This window comes from Camellia sinensis, chromosome 2 (assembly GCF_055761805.1).
Source record: "Camellia sinensis isolate YWXY chromosome 2, ASM5576180v1, whole genome shotgun sequence".
Classification (NCBI taxonomy): Eukaryota; Viridiplantae; Streptophyta; class Magnoliopsida; order Ericales; family Theaceae; genus Camellia; species Camellia sinensis.
The window spans coordinates 66,166,991-66,183,132 of NC_138962.1; the positions used below are offsets into that span (position 1 = coordinate 66,166,991).

Here is a 16,142-nt window from a genome sequence, read left to right on the forward strand (position 1 = left end):
GTTGGGCTTTGGCAGCTCCAGCCCATTAATCTTCATCTTGCTCTTTTTTCTTTTTTCTCTCCTTTTTTTTCAATCAATGAGAGATTGGTGTTTGATAAAATTAAAAGTTAAAAATTAAACTGAATGCTGAGGTTGGATTTGGTAACATTTAAGTGTTCTCCTATGTTTATAGAAAAAATTATAAACTTATTTTTATTTATTTTTGAAAAATAAAAATTAAAAACACGTTTAATTTGAATAAAATATTTTTAAAAATTTAAAAACAAAAAACGCTTCCGCGAATATTACTCCCGTGGTTCGAATAGCACAAGATCCTACTACATTCCTTGTGCATTGCTTCCATGTTCCTACTACATTTTTCTTCAGTTTTTATACTTTTACAAACATGTCTTTTCAGTTTATGATTTTTAACTTAATTTTTAATTTGAGAAACTTGTTTATAAACTCAAAAACTTACTCAACAAGTATATATGATAGTTTTTAAAAATTTTGTAAATATAAATAGAAAACTAAAAACAGAATGGTTACCAAACAATTTTTTTTAGCTAAAATACTATTTGATAGAAATTTAAAAGGGAGAATCCCAATAAATAAATAAACACACACGCATACTAGAGTTTGAACATTGTAATAAAATAAATCTTGAATTTTTAATTTTATTTATCTAAAACTCTAATATTTTGATTTATTTTTTAATTTAAACCATTTGTCTATTTCCGTAAAATAAAATTGACGAAAAAATAATATTTTAGTTATTATATTCAATGTAAATGTATAAAAAAAATGTCTAAAATATCAATTCTTATTAAATTTAATGACTAAAATATCATTATTTTCATTAATTTTATTTAACAAAAAATAGAGAAATGAGATTAAAAAAAAATTAAAAGATAAGATTTGAATTGACAAAATTAAAAATTTAAGGTTTAACTATTACAAAACTCAAACCTTAAATTTTTTTTTCTCCCAAATTCAAATTATATACAATATTAAGCCTCCGTTTGAGAAGTTAGTTTTGAGAAGTTGGTTTTGAGGTTTTTTGGGCTAAAATAGCCATAAAAAACAAAATAAACTTTTTAGTCTAATAAGATAAAACATCACATTCAACCCATAATCATCATATTCTTTCTCTCACAAAAAAACCAAAAGCCTTTCTCAAACCAGGCTTTTTAATCCCAAGCCAAAAAAGTCAAAAAATCAAAAAGTCAACCCACTTCCCAAACAAGTTCTAAGTTTAAAATTTATTATTTATTATTTTTAAATTGCATCTTTCAATTTTTACGTTGTTATGGTGAGGTGGTAGAGGTGAAGGTGGCGGCGATGGCCATGAAATCAATGGCAGCCCAATGAAGATAGTGGTGTTAGAATGAATGAAGATCTTCAATCCAATCATGTAACGAAGAAGACCTAAATTCCTAGAAAAAGTACTTCAAAAATGAAATGTATAGACCCAATTTATCCCGAATGTTTCTCATATCACACATGTTTGAATTTACATCATACCCTTTATTTTCAGCATCCTTTTCAGGGTACACTAAGCTTTTCTGTAAAGCAAATGCATACAATGCCATTTTTCTCTAACAAGTTAGGCATGAAGTTTATAAACCAGAACCCATAAAATTGCATCTATCAAATTACAATCTACAAAACAGGCTGTATATATATGCTTTACAACATGAACTACTTAAAACTATGTGGCCTCTACGTGCAGCATACTTTCCATTTCTTAAAACAGAAGCTAGGCAAGCCTAAATCAAAGAATTAAGTGTATTGTCAAAGCAGAGCACATCGTCAGACAGACGGAGAACCTGATCGGCTACTTTGACTCATTTTCAGATAGCTTGTTCCTCAGATCCTTGAGAGCATCTACGACTTCTGAATCAAGATTATGCTTTAGCAATTTACCTTGCATGGAAGATGTTCTGGAAAAATGCACACAACTGATTAACAACACGTCGAGTCAAGATTGAAATTGCTTCATTACTTACAAATCATAAAAACATAATCAACAACATCTCATCTTGGCTAAAAAAAAATTAAAAAGATATTTCTACTTCAATAATTCTTTGTTTTAAGGTGCATGACTTTTGCAATGTTTGATGTAGTCCTTAAAACTCTTCCAAGGTTGAAACCTCATCTTGGCTAAAAGATAATTCAACCAGGGACACTTAATCAGATATTCTAAGTTCTCAATTTGGTAGCTTTGGGAGTTCAGTCAAAAAATTTGAGCACTTGAAACTGAAAACAATTTCTTTAGATTGTGTTTGGATTTGTGGAAGGAAAAGAAAAGGGAATAGAATTGTGAATGTAATATAAGCTAATTTTTTTCAGTTTCCTTCTCTTTTCTTTTCCCTCCACAAATCACTCCCCAAATCCAAAATCCAAACACAACATTAATATTCGTAGTTAATGACGAAAATAAGGTCATCCACACTGCAACCTTAAACTTGTGTAAAATGAAAAAGCCTCCATATTTCATCAGCATGCATCATCTAACACACTTATAATCTCCGCAATTGGTCAATGAGAATAGAATTCCCTTAGTTGAACTCATTTTAGATCATGACCAAAAAATTCAAAGTTCAAAGGCTATGTACAAAACACGGAGCATGGCATAGATGTATCAATTTTCAAATACTTCCACTTGGAAGAGAAAAAAAACGAAAATGGCAACATTATATAACAGAACATACCGTTGTTCTCGAAGCATCCTCTCAACCTCCTTCTTTGAAGCTTTAATCTACATTTTACACGAGACATTGAGGAGGAGCACATGATAAAATTATAAAACAAATAATAACCCTAACTTTTTGAAACAACAACGAAATTTATTTATTAAAGAAGAAAGAAAGGAGGATGAGAAATCCTCATACAGAGAAAAGGAACATGATGAAAGTAAAACACAGCCATCATAAAAAGAGAAAAAACAAGCAAACGCAAACACTAAGGGTTACAAACAGTAGCCCAATCCCTAGAAATCAAGAAAAGAGGGATTCCCCTAAAAGGAGGAGACACAAAGGCCCAAAAAGATGCCAAAAATCCAGCCCTATCCCACAACGAATCTGCGTCAGCCTCCTTTCCATCAAAGATCCATGCATTTCTCTCCAGCCATATGATCCAGAAAATAGCACAAACAATACAAGACCACAATGACTTGGCTCGCTTAGATCCGCCGAACCCATCAAACTTAACAAGAAGCATATGTGTGCAATCCCGTGGAGCAACCCATTTAACATCACACAAGCCAAATAGACGCTGCCATAACTGAATATTGATTACTTTAATATGTGGCTAAGCAATCATTATTCTGCATAAGTTATTGCCATCAATAGGTTAACTAATTTTTTATTGACTAACCACCACTATACCCATGTATAAAATTACATTATTTGTCAGTTATCATTGGGACAATGACCCTTAGGCGACATGACCAAAGCAAATTAATGGGAACATAGTTCAAATAAACAATATTTTGATCCGAGAGATAACTTGGAGCAACTTAGTCTTCTAATCTCATCATTTATGGAAAGGTAGAGATAAAAGAGGACAGAGTTTATAACAGTATTGTATGATCTCATTAAAATGCTAGGAAACAGAAGTGACGAAAAGTGAGATTGTCCATATTGGGGGTGTTGGTATGGCAACAAAAAACCAAAGATTGGCTTGATAGTTGAAACAAGGTTTTATTGGGTTTTATGAACTAAAATTTCAAATCCAAGCAACATGAAGAGCATATGATACTGAGACTAAATGCCTTACCTCAGAAACCAAGGCCTTACAACTCCAAACATATGCTCCCTGGAAATACATCATAACAGTTAAAAACAGACCCATCAGCATCAGGCCTTTAATGGAATGACTCAACCAAGATGAAGCAAGCCACTTGGCAAAAGATTTATACAGAGATATCTATGACTACTTTTCAGCTGTTGAAGGCATAGATAAGACTGCCACTGCCTGAACCATGCATGACAAGTCACTGGGCAACCACCAACATAAGACTTCAGGTTTCAACCAGACACATATCAAAGATGTACAGTTCAAATGCAGTATATACTGAACATCTCACCTAATTTGATATAAACCCTACAATAAGAAGGTTAAAAGACTAAAAGTAAGGGGAAGGAAATGGAAGAAAAGCATAATGTACATGAAGAAAGTTGACAAATGAGCAGACTAGAATGCATAAATTTCATATCAGATGGGGCAAAACAATGACTTGAATGAGGCACTAGGAAGCAATAAGCATTTCCATATATCTGGCTACATCTTGTGTCCCACCCCAACCCAATCAAGTGGGGTCGCTACATGAATCTTTTTTCGCCATTCAGTTCTATGCAGGGCTATATCCTCAATTAAATTAAATAAATTCATATCTTGGCTTATGACAATAAGTAAAGGCTTCAAGTCATTAGTGATTAATTGTGGTTAAGCACCTAAGCAACAAGATTACAAGACAACAAGAACTGCTGAGAAGTTTACATACTTCACTCTTAGGAAACAGATTAGGTTATCATGGTATTAACTAAAATGGCACCATATCAATCAGTATATAAACCAGGGGATGCATAAAGTCCTGTTGAAAAAGATTATCTCTTGTTCCTGAAGAAGAATCTATGTGATATAGTAGCAATTTCTACATTCTTCCCCTTACGTATCATCCAGCAGAAATAAAAACATAAAGCTTTATCTTTATTTTTACTTTCCTTTGTGTTTAATAAGCAGCAAAAAGGTGAACCATTTGTAACAATTTCCTCATCTTGCACCAACCAACCCCCACCCTCCAACAATGGACTTAACTCTAAATGTGCCGTATAGGAACCCAAATTTCTTTGCATAAAATGGGTGTCGATCTACAAGTCAAGTAGGCATCCAACACCAGTATCAAGAGTCTTGGCACTGACCTTAGGCACCCGCTTTAGCCAACCAGGCCTCCACATTGTTTAAAGCCCTAGTCCAAACTATTAAAGCAAACTGGGTATAACAGCCAGATAAACCTGCAGCAAAAGCTAGAGTCCTCCAAAGCACAGTTAGAAGAAAAACGTACAAAAGGGGCCCAAACATTCTCCAAATGCAACTCCAACCCTACTTTAAAAAATAAACAGTGAAGAAGCAAAAGCTTCAAGTCAAAAGCAATTACCAAATCATTAGTCATCAACACCTTCGCAAGGACCATCTAACAACCCTTGGTCCTCAACTGACTCGTAAGGTTTGTTTTGTTTAGAAATATAGGCAACTTGAAATCTTACACACCATTTATTCTCCCCATTGAGCGTCGAGTATCTAAAATACTTAAGTAACACCCTCTCTAACTTCTTAAGGTGTAATTAATGATATAACATGCTATCAGAGCCTTGGTCCCAGAAATTCTCTAAGTGCACGTCCCATTGTATCTAGTTGTTCCCCATTTTGTTTTTTGTTGTGCATTTTGTTCCATGAGGTTTGCACACGTTTTAGTTTAGTTTGTGACTTCAAGTTAGTTTGTCTCTCCATGCGTGCAAAGGAGTTGGAATCGCCAGTGAGGGAGGATGTACGAGGTTGAGATAAATTGTTGGACCATTTCTAACATATCAAGCTTTGGGAATCTCACCACCTACCTAATAATTATAATACTTGCGTGTGTTTGGCCCACTCTGGTCGGGGAAGTCCTGCCACCAGCCACACATGGGAAGTCTGGTCACACATGAGGGCACAAATTGAGTATAAAAGTACAGAAGTTACACTATCTCTAACAAATTAAACTTTTGGGGTAACTGTGAAAAATTCTATAAACTAACCTTATTATGTGATTTGCGTACCAGAAATTTCCCATGAATTTTCTAAGTAACACATATAAGACCAATACATCCACCAAACACGAATGGCTAATCCCCCATAATCAATGCAAAAGACTTAACTGCACTTAAAAAAAAAATTAAAAAAATGAAAAGGACAATGAAATCTATAGGAGCTAAGAGGCCAAATACAATAAATTTATGATGCAGATATGAACTTCATATGCATAACCTTTACTGCCAATATTTATCAAAAGACATGCATGATGAGAATTGGAAGGAATTCGTATGGTTAAGGTATGCAAGTTACATCCATGCACCAGGTGAGTTTTATGAGCTAATAACTAAATCTCGATATAGAATTAACACAATGGCTTAACAAAAAATATCATGAACACACAATCATCATGATTCATTATGGAAGAAATCTATCAAGAGAAATGCATACTGCTCCATGTGCTGCCTGCTGCTGACAATGATCAGATGTCACAACCCAAACTTTTGGGCATCCATCCTCCTTCAAGGCCACAACCTGTTAAGTAAAACAATGCTTAAAAGGGAAGGATAAAATGCTGAAACTAAGATGAACATCAGGCAAATCAGTGCTATGTCGCATTGGAGTATATTGGACCAAATTTACACATACCAGTCAAATATTTAGGGGTACCTTTTTCCATTTATATTATGAGGCTCAAGGCTGAGGATAGTAAACTCAATGAAAAACATTTAAGAAGAATTGCATGCTGGACAAGCAAATTACTCATGGACAAGCAAATTACTCATGGACGCTTCAACTGATCAAATCAGTGTTAATACTGTGCCATATATAGCATCCAGGTATATTGGAGCTTTCTTTTCATTCTTCCCCGAAAAGTATTGATGGACAATGAAAACATACTTAGAGCCTTCTTGTGAAATGGTATAGAGATGAAGCAAATAGGAGATAAAGTTAACTGGAATTATGTTATTGTTTGAGGGTAAAATGATGTCTACAAACTAAAATACTATAATAAAAGTCTTATGCATGATTATATAGTAAACTTGACTATTTATACATACTTGTTGGGTGCATCTCCAATTAGACATAACATACAGATATCCCATACCCTTAAGTGTCCACAATGGGTAATTCACAAATTTAGAATATCCCGTGTAACATACCTTTAGTGCAATTTTCACAGGCTATCCTACAGATTGAGAAAATGTTTTCAACAGTTGAAAGTATGGTATTAAAGAATACACGGTACACCAATCTTAACATATTTATAAATTTTTGGGTGAAACACTCACCAGAATTATTATTCATAAAACAGAAAAGAATGATGGAAGAGCATGTCCAACCACCAATAAGATTTTTATAGATTGTTTAGAAAGTACACACATGAATATGATATCATATGTCAGCTTGACTTTGGTTCTCACCTCTTTTTCAATCCATGCATCAGCACATGTCTCACTTGAGAATACTATATCAATACTGTAACATTAAGAAATCTTTACATTAGAACTGTTGGATTTATCACTCACAAGGAAATATCATTAAATCACACCAAACTCAATGCAGCTCCAAGAATATTGACAGAGAAGGTTCAAAGGAAATTCAATCGCTATCAGGATCATTGACATAACTATTACAATAAAGCCTTCCATATTGTACTAAGCTTTATAAAATAGCCATTCATGTAAAAATTGCATAATGAAAACAGGACTTGTTAGTCTCTGTGTTAAGTCAAAAAAAAAAAAAAAAAGAAGAAGAGGAAAATGCATGTTAAATGAGTACAAAGGACCAATGCTATTTTGTGTCCTTCAGTCAGCTTAAAGTGCAACATTTCACAAACAAAATAGCCAGAGTTTAAAATGACAAATTGCCTGAAACCCTAAAATAAAACATATGTAGACTTGAAAGGAAGCTATTAAATGATCAATGGGGTATGTTGAAGAGCATACAACCAACCAAATTAGGGAGCAGAATGAAGATGTCGCTTTGAATCAAAACCTCTGTGGGTAATAGCCAACAATTGTTTACAATTAAATAAATTCTGTAAATGCCAAAAGATCTGAAGGAAATTCGTTGCATATACTATTTAATTGCAAGGAACTATTGAAAGCACACGATGTTGCAAATATTTACATAAAGTATATTAGCATTATTAACATCCAATTTAATGGCACAACTCACAAGTCTCAGAATCACATGATTTGCATGGCAATCTTGATATTTCAAATTTATGACATATCATCTGAAATCTAATCATTACTGAAGAAAATACATTTATCATTCCCAAGTGTGGGGGAAATTTTCTAGTATAAGTTGCAAGAATTAAAATTAAGGTATGATTAGCAAAGGGAGATTGAGAATTTAGCGATGACTTGTCAATTGCACGTTTTGAGTGCATAATCTAATGTGTACTGGAAGCAGATAAGGAAGTCCCTTATCTTTTAAATCAGTGACCACAATTTGCTGACTGAGCATAATGAACATCTCCCCATGACACAATAAAATAGCACATGAACATTCTCTTCTTGATATTGAACTAGTAGATAATTAAGCTAGACAAGATTGCTAAATAAGAATTCATATAATTTAGGTTTACAAAACAATACCCAGCAAAATCTTCCTTGTGTGTGGGGAGTCCAGACATCATGGCATCAAAGACAACAACCACTTTCACTTCTGTAAATTTTTCAACATTAATGGAGTGAGCTATCGGTATCAACGTATAAATAAGGGTAAAAAGAAATACGATTTCCCATTTCAGATCAGCTCACATGAGACAAATTTTGAGCAAGCTATACCATCTTATTGTAGAAATCTTCTAAAAAACTATATTATAAATTGAAATAAGGTATAATGCATATGTGTTGGAACTTGGAAATGTAAAAAACTGAAAACATGCCACTTGAGACCAGTAAAGAAGATTTTATATGCCTAGAAATTTGTGAATGCAGATCTCACAAAATCATGAATATGCAACCGTACGAGCCAGCATACTCATGATAAATCAGGATGTGAGTGATTGGGTAAATATAAAGGATAGATCCAAATATCAACCACTCCTATAAAAAGGCAAACCACCACGGCACAACCAGATGATATGGAAAAACCACATAGCATTCAGCGTTAAATGATTTAAAGGATGGCTAATAGAAGGACCATTTTGATACCTCCAACTTAAGTTTCTTTTGATATAAAAAAATCAAATTGATGAACAAAATGACATGTGGTGCAATTGAATGCTCAATAAAATTGCATCTCTCAACATCTTTGGTAATCTATGAAATACGGGTACTCCAAAAATGTTGCCATACAAGTACCGGGTGCAGGTACGCGTACCGGTACGGTTGCACGCGTACCGGGTACGCCAAAAACGCACCGGGTACGTGGTATACGATTAGTATAATGATGGGTACGTTTTTGGGTACTCCAGGGTAAAAAATGAGATTTTCTACAATTTAAAGGGTACTGGAGCAAATTTTTTTGTCTATTTTAAAAAATTATATAAATTTGGGGTTCTTTTGTAATAAATAAAACTTGAAACAAATTAAAACTAGGGTTCCTGGTTTCATTCGATCATCTCATCTCCTTCGCAGAAATACATAGACTCCTTCGAAGAGAGAAATGGTGCTGATTCTAGTCTCATTTGATTTTCGATTTCTACTTCATTCGATCATCTCCTTCTCAGAAATACAGAAACTCCTTCGAAGGTGCTGATTCCGGTAAGTTTATCTTGATTCTTCCTCATCTTCTTCTTCGATTTTTCTTCCTCTTTCTTTCAATTTTTTTTTTCTGAATTTTTGTTCTCTTCTTCACAACAAACAAAGAACAAAGAGGCCTTTTTTTGTTTCCATCGTTTTTCTTCGATTCTTCTTCCTCTTTCTTTCATTTTTTTTTTTTCCAAATTTTTGATCTATTCTGTCCTCTTTTTTTTTTTTTTTCCCTTCTTTTTTTTGATTCGTTTCTTTCCTCTTTAATTTTCTCTTTCTTTGATCCTTCTTCTTCTTCCTTTTTCTTGAACTCTCCTTCATTTTTTTTTTCATATATATATATATATATATTATATTTTTTTTCCCCACAGCCACTGGAATTTCATGCAACTTGCAAGTCTTTAAAACCTTCCCTGTAATCGTCTTCAAAGAAAAAAAAAAAAGGGTAATGTAAAATGACCTCTCTGTTATTTAACTTTGTCCTCTTCTTATTGTTGTAGACTTTATGTAGTAGACACAATAAAAAAAATTGTTAAATATTTGAAATGTTATATACTCGAATGAAGTGAAATAATTCACAAATTATTTTGTCAATGGCTATATTATAGGAATATGAGTTAATCAGGAAGTATAGGTTCAAATGCAAGTGTCCCTACAAGTGCCCTTTCTATTGATATTGATCAAACTGGGGATGAAAATGCTCCTCTTTGGGGTTACATTGCGAAAATAGCCAAAAAGGGTGAAGGCTTAAGTGGTTATTCCAAATTTCGGTGTAATTATTGTAATAATGCATTTCACGGTTCATACTCTAGAGTCCAAGCACATTTGTTGCTAATTTTTGGGCATGGAATTAGAGTGTGTGCATTTGTGAAGAATAGGCCTGATCTTTTTGTTGAAATGTGAAAGGCAGATACAGAAGCTGAGAATAGGAAAAAGATGGCAAAGCCTAAAGATGTTCCTTTACCACCTCCCTCTCTTCCCGAATTAGTTCTAGCGTAGGGGTGGTAGGGGATGCTGGAACATTTAGATTGGATGGTTATAAACCAAAAAAAAGAAAGACAAGTGGAAGTAGTGTCTTAGATAAAGCATGCAATCAAGGTGCTAGAAAACATTTGCATTCTTTAATTGCTCGCATGTTCTATTCAGCTGAGTTACCCTTTCATTTGGCTAGGAATCTATATTTTGTGAGTGCTTTTAAAGTTGCTGTTGAGAATCAAGTTATAGGGTATGTCCCTCCTGGTCACAACTTATTGAGGACTACTCTACTTCAAAAAGAAAGAGCAAATATTGATAGGTTGTTGGAACCAACAAAACAATCATAGAATCAAAACAGGTTTAGTACAGTAGCCGATGGATAGACCGATGCACAAAGAAGATCTCTTATCAATCTCATGGCAGCATCTGATGGTAGAGCTATGTTTGTAAGAGCTGTTAATTGTGAAGGTGAGTACAAAGACAAGTATCATATTGCTAAATTAATTAGTGAGTTGATTGATGAAGTAGGCCCTCATAATGTGATTCAAGTAATTATTGACAATGCTCCTGTTTGTAGTGCAGCTGGATCAATCATTCAAGGTAATTATCCGAAGATATTTTGGACACCTTGTGTAATGCACACACTTAATCTTGCTCTTAAAAATATTTGTGCTACTAAGGAAATTGGAAGTGTTGCATATGCTTATGATGAATGCCATTGGATTACAACTATGATTGATGATGTGATGTTCATAAAAAATTTCATCATGAATCATTCTATGAGATTGGCAATTTTCAATGAGTTTGTGCCTTTGAAGCTACTTTCTGTTGCAGATACACGCTTTGCATCTGCAATTATTATGCTAAAAAGGTTTAAGCTTATATATCGTGGCCTCCAAACAATGGTGATAAGTGAGAAATGGTCATCCTACAAAGAAGATGATGTCGGAAAAGCAGCTCTTGTTGAGGAAAAAGTGTTGAATGATATTTGGTGGGACAAGATAGAATACAAACACTCATTTACTTTGTCAATATATGAGATGCTTAGATCTTGTGACACCAATAAGCCATGTTTACATTTGGTCTATGAAATGTGGGATTTAATAATTGAGAGGGTGAAGGCATCCATTTATAGGCGTGAAGGAAAGTTAGAAAATGAAGAGTCGGCTTTCTATCCAGTGGTGCACCAAATACTAGTGGAGAGATGGACAAAAAGTAGTACACCACTTCATTGTCTCACACATTCTTTAATCCGGGGTATAACTCATTTTTAAACTCTTTATTTTTTTAGATGGGAAAAGGATAGAATTTAGTTAACATGATTTAAACTCTTAATATAATAACTTAACATAATTTACTTTTTATTTATTATTTTCCCTAATTTTGCAATCTAGGTATTATAGTGGAATGTGGCTTCATGAAAATCCCATTCGTGTTCCTCCTCACAAGGATGAAGAAATTTCTGATATGAGAACCAAGTGCTTTAAGAAATACTTTCCAAATGCAGAAGAGAGAAGGGCTGTGAATACAGGGTATGCCAAATTTTCAGGTTTTTTGGAGAGTTTTGGAGACACCGACTCAATATGTTATAGAGGAGAAATGGAACCAATGGTTTGTGGTTGGCACATGGCTCTTCTGCACTGCACCTATGCTTCAATCATTAGCAATGAAAGGAATTGGAGCACATATTCTTTCATTCACTCCATGCGAAGGAATACTCTTTCATTCACTCCATGTGAAGGAATAAAATGACTCCACAACGATGTAAGGATTTGGTTTTTGTGCATTCTAATATTCGCCTTCTATCAAGGAGTCAACAATACAAAAACGGAGAGCAAGTTATGGAACATTGGTGGAGATGCTTTTAATTCATGGGAGAGCTTTGGTTTATTAGAAATTGCAAATCTTTCATTTGATGAGCCGGAGATGGAAGCCATATTATTTAATGATGACATTGATGGAATTAAAAGTTGATGTTCTAAGTTTTCTAATTTTATTAGGGTTATCTTTTATTTTTGTTTAGTTTGTTTTTGGCATGAAACTCTATTTTCTAATTTCTTCTATGTAATAATGACATTAAAATAGCTCGTCAATTTACTTTAGTATTGATATTGTTGAAGAATGATTTACTTTTCTTTTCTTTTCTTTTTTTGTGTAATTTCTTTTTTTAATTATGTTATTGAACATTAATTTGTATGTTGGATGTTTAGCTATAAATTTAAAATAAAAATAAAAACAAATTGTCGTACCCCAGCCGTACCCGTACTCTACTTTTTTAAAAATTTGCCATATTGGCGTACCCATACCCATATCCGTACCCGCACCCGTGCTTCATAACTGGTAATGAAGGAAGTTACAAGAGAAAAAAACCCAATTGATTAAAAGTTGCATTCCGTTGAGAGAAAAAGAAAAGAAAGAGGTACAAGTTTTTAAACCTCCTAAAGCCAGCAAGAGCAAATAAGCACATCACAATCTCAGATGACATAGTGGCATCATTAGATTACATAGGCACTCTCACAGCATATAGTCATCATGTAAGGGTATAAACAAGCAAAGCACAGACCTCTTAGCAGACTGAATGTCTCCAGTTCCTCAATAAGCTTTTGGCGAGCAACATCAAGTCTTCCATTCATAAAATGTTTCTTCAGCTTGATCCAATAGCCACATACATTATAACCATCGACAAGCAAGACAGGAACTGCAGTGTCTATACTTTGGTTTGTGCTGTGAATCAAATTCAACAAATGGCATATACTACCTTTTCAAATAGCTCAAAGGCATATAATTGAAATATAACAAAACCTGGAAATCATATTACTTGTAAAGTGTCAAAGTAGGATCACGATAGAGCTGTGAGTCCTCTGGGATGTCTTCCTTCTCCTCCTTCTTTCTGCGGTAACTAGTAGCAGGCTTAGGTGTGCCAGCCTTTCTCTTTTGAAACTCCTACAAAACATTCCTTTCATCATGAGAGAGGATTTCAGTACTATCTTTACATATCTAAATTGAGAAACTACCTTCCACAACTTTAAAAACTGCAAATTTTGCTTGACATTGGATGTAATCCTTGGCGGAGCTGGCTCAGAACCCTATCAACAAAAAGCTTGTTAAACAAGAGTCGAAATATGTCATTTTAAAGGTCAACTGTCGCCACAATTCTGAGTCAAAAGATGGGGAAGCTCTTCTCATTTTGGAAAATTTGCATTGATAATCTGGCTGGGATATTAAATGTTGTATTACAATAATTGTTAGATGACTGGGAAAGGTGAACAAAAAGTTAGTACTGGTTTTCTTGTAACAGTTTGCAAGTAAAACGAGAGCAAGTACTTCATTTCCATTGATCGAAGCTTGAATATTTCATGTTTTTTTTTTTTTTTTGATCAGCGTATATGTTTTATGTTTACTCTCACCTGCATATGTCAATTGCAGGTACAGTGCATGCAAACCACCCTTTAGCTCAGGATTTTCTCTTGTAAAAGCATTGTTGTTTGCTTCAAAAAATTATATATAAAAAAAAGATGGTGCAATTGTACAATAGGCAATACAATATTTAGTTTAAACAACTGGAGTGCTTAAAGAGCCACAGCCAATTACGTTAATCCTAGATGAGGTTTGATTTGAAGAGACAAATAGGACTTTTGAGGGAGTGGAGCTCCTAAATTAATAAGTTGAAACAAGTGTTGTTGAGCTATAGCATTATAGAGTGTACAAGGCTAATCCCTTTCCATAGATTCTTTTTTGGAGTTCTTGGGTAACCTATTTTTTCATAGATAGCTATAGTTGGTACCCTTATGCATACTTACTCCCTGCTTTACATGGTTTGGGTTCCACCCCTTGTCCTTTGTGCTCATAAATGAAATCTTTATGAAAGAGGTGTGTGTTGATTTTTGTGCTTGTCGAAAATTGATGTCAAAGCAGTACCTACTTTTCAGCTTGCTACAAGGCACCAGGCCAAATTAGATAAAACTAGTTAGTAAACCAAAAAAAAGGACATGCAAGTGGTTATCCTGCAATAAACCAAACACAACCTTCATAGTAAAATGTGACATTTGTCTGTAGGCACAACATAACGCAAAACCTCATCATTTACTACCACCCCCATAGCCAATTTGACCAAATAATAGGAAGTAAGTAACATCTCATTCCTTTTCAGAAACCATGAAATTTTATAAGGGTTCATTAGGCTCATCTCCCTACTGCCTCTGTTCAAACAATTTCTCCTTTTTTTTTCCCTTCTTCACTGTATACAAGTTTCTTATCTCAGTTCAAATAGTCCAATTTGAGACAATCATCATAGAAACCTAATCTAATAGACATAAAGAATTTAGAAATTCAAAATCATACAACCAAACACTCATTTTCTTACTCACACCATATTAGTTTATTTAGACAACTGACCCTTGCAATCAAATGCCCATCTGCTTCTCCATTGCTCATTTCAAAATAGTAAATAAAAAAACTGAGTGTTTGATTACATGGTTTAAGTTGTTTAAATTTCGAAATAATTTTTTCCCATTAAATTCTGACATTACTAAATTTGGGAATAAACACATTAAGTTATAAATTAACACATTAAATTAACTTGATAAGAAACTTCTAATATTTGTACACAATGCATGAGAGTGCGTGCATAATGTAATGTACAATCAATTTAAACATTGGATAAAAATACCCTTGGGCAAACCTATAGAAAGAAAGGCAAATTACACTGTTAGTCCTTTGACCCTTGTGTCAATTTGGTCCTTGTAATTTCAATTAGATCAATTTTGATCTTGAATTTTTTATTTTGTTTCAAATTGGTCCAATTGCTTCTAATTGTTAGCATTTTTTTACAGTAAATGTGCACATGAGCGGCATGTATCATACGTTTAGGACAATCAATTTAATGAAACCTCAACCAATTCAATGAAATTTTTTGTCAAAAACCCTATCGACATTTAATTGGACTAAATTGACGCAAAAGCTAAAATTAAATGTTAAAATTGAGTCAATTGAAACTTTAGAAGTGGTGTTTCGTGACCATGGTTAAAAGTTAGTTTTTTGACTTTTTTTTTTTTTTTTTTTTTTTTCCTGACATTTTTGAATTTTTTATTTTTTTTATTTTAAGAGGTGATGTGATGGATTAAAAAGTTGACTTTCACCTTTTTATTGATGTTCCCAAATGGGCCCTAAAATGACACAGGCAGCAAAAAGGTAGGGAATAAAAGTGAAATTAGCCATGAAAATATTGTAACTACAACTACCACAACAACAATGATAATTATAACTAAACAAGACAAAGAGGAAAAGCACCTGAGGGGAAGATGGAGAGGGCTTTTTGCTACTCTTGGCCACAATCTTGGAAGAAGAGGAGCAACTGCAATAACTAAAACTATAACCATAACAATGAAAAGACCCAAATCCACTGCTACCAAAGACTGGTGAGAATGAAGATATGGTTTTCATGTGAGACTACTACTATTTCAATTCTTCTTCTTTGTAAATTGAATTCCATACAATCATTTCACTTTTCCCTTGTTTTTTTTTCCGATTCTTGGAAAGAACACTCTGTTCTCGTTTCAATTTCCGTTCTGTATTTCACTTTTTATTTTCATTCTGGGTCGGTTATCTCCCACTTGGGTTTGAGCTCCCAAAACCATAACCACATCTCTCTCTCTCTCTCTCTCTCTCTCTCTCTGTGTAAATTCCGTT

General features: G+C 33.9%; 1 protein-coding gene across 10 annotated transcripts; it reads right to left on the minus strand.

Moving 5' to 3' along the window:
* Window positions 1-1,445: 1,445 nt before the first annotated feature.
* On the minus strand, window positions 1,446-16,142 carry LOC114323775 (yacP-like NYN domain protein). 10 transcript variants are annotated; one of them, XR_003651383.2, is made up of 13 exons: window positions 15,744-16,135; window positions 14,255-14,387; window positions 13,469-13,540; window positions 13,273-13,397; window positions 13,018-13,178; window positions 8,379-8,448; window positions 7,197-7,251; window positions 6,223-6,306; window positions 5,778-5,896; window positions 4,905-5,673; window positions 3,760-3,798; window positions 2,694-2,740; window positions 1,870-1,922 (listed from the first exon to the last, which is right to left on the minus strand). XR_003651383.2 is itself a non-coding variant. In XM_028271449.2 (11 exons), the coding sequence occupies exons 1-11, from the start codon at window positions 15,830-15,832 to the stop codon at window positions 1,817-1,819; spliced, it is 981 nt and encodes a 326-aa protein (XP_028127250.2). In that variant the 5' UTR covers window positions 15,833-16,135; the 3' UTR covers window positions 1,446-1,816. The 10 variants fall into 10 exon arrangements, 4 of the variants coding, with proteins under 4 accessions (XP_028127250.2, XP_082770812.1, XP_028127251.2 ...); XR_003651379.2 differs by lacking the exon at window positions 5,778-5,896 and having other exon boundaries at window positions 1,446-1,922; window positions 4,905-5,009; XR_003651381.2 differs by having other exon boundaries at window positions 4,905-5,896.

Coding starts and splice junctions, on each gene's coding strand:
- LOC114323775 (XM_028271449.2), bottom strand. CDS start 15,832: ATGGTTATAGTTTTAGTTATTGCAGTTGCTCCTCTTCTTCCAAGATTG. Junction 3,799..6,222: donor AGCAGGCAGCACATGGAGCA/GTATGCATTTCT, acceptor ATGTATTTCCAG/GGAGCATATGTTTGGAGTTG. Junction 2,741..3,759: donor GTAAGGCCTTGGTTTCTGAG/GTAAGGCATTTA, acceptor TGTAAAATGTAG/ATTAAAGCTTCAAAGAAGGA.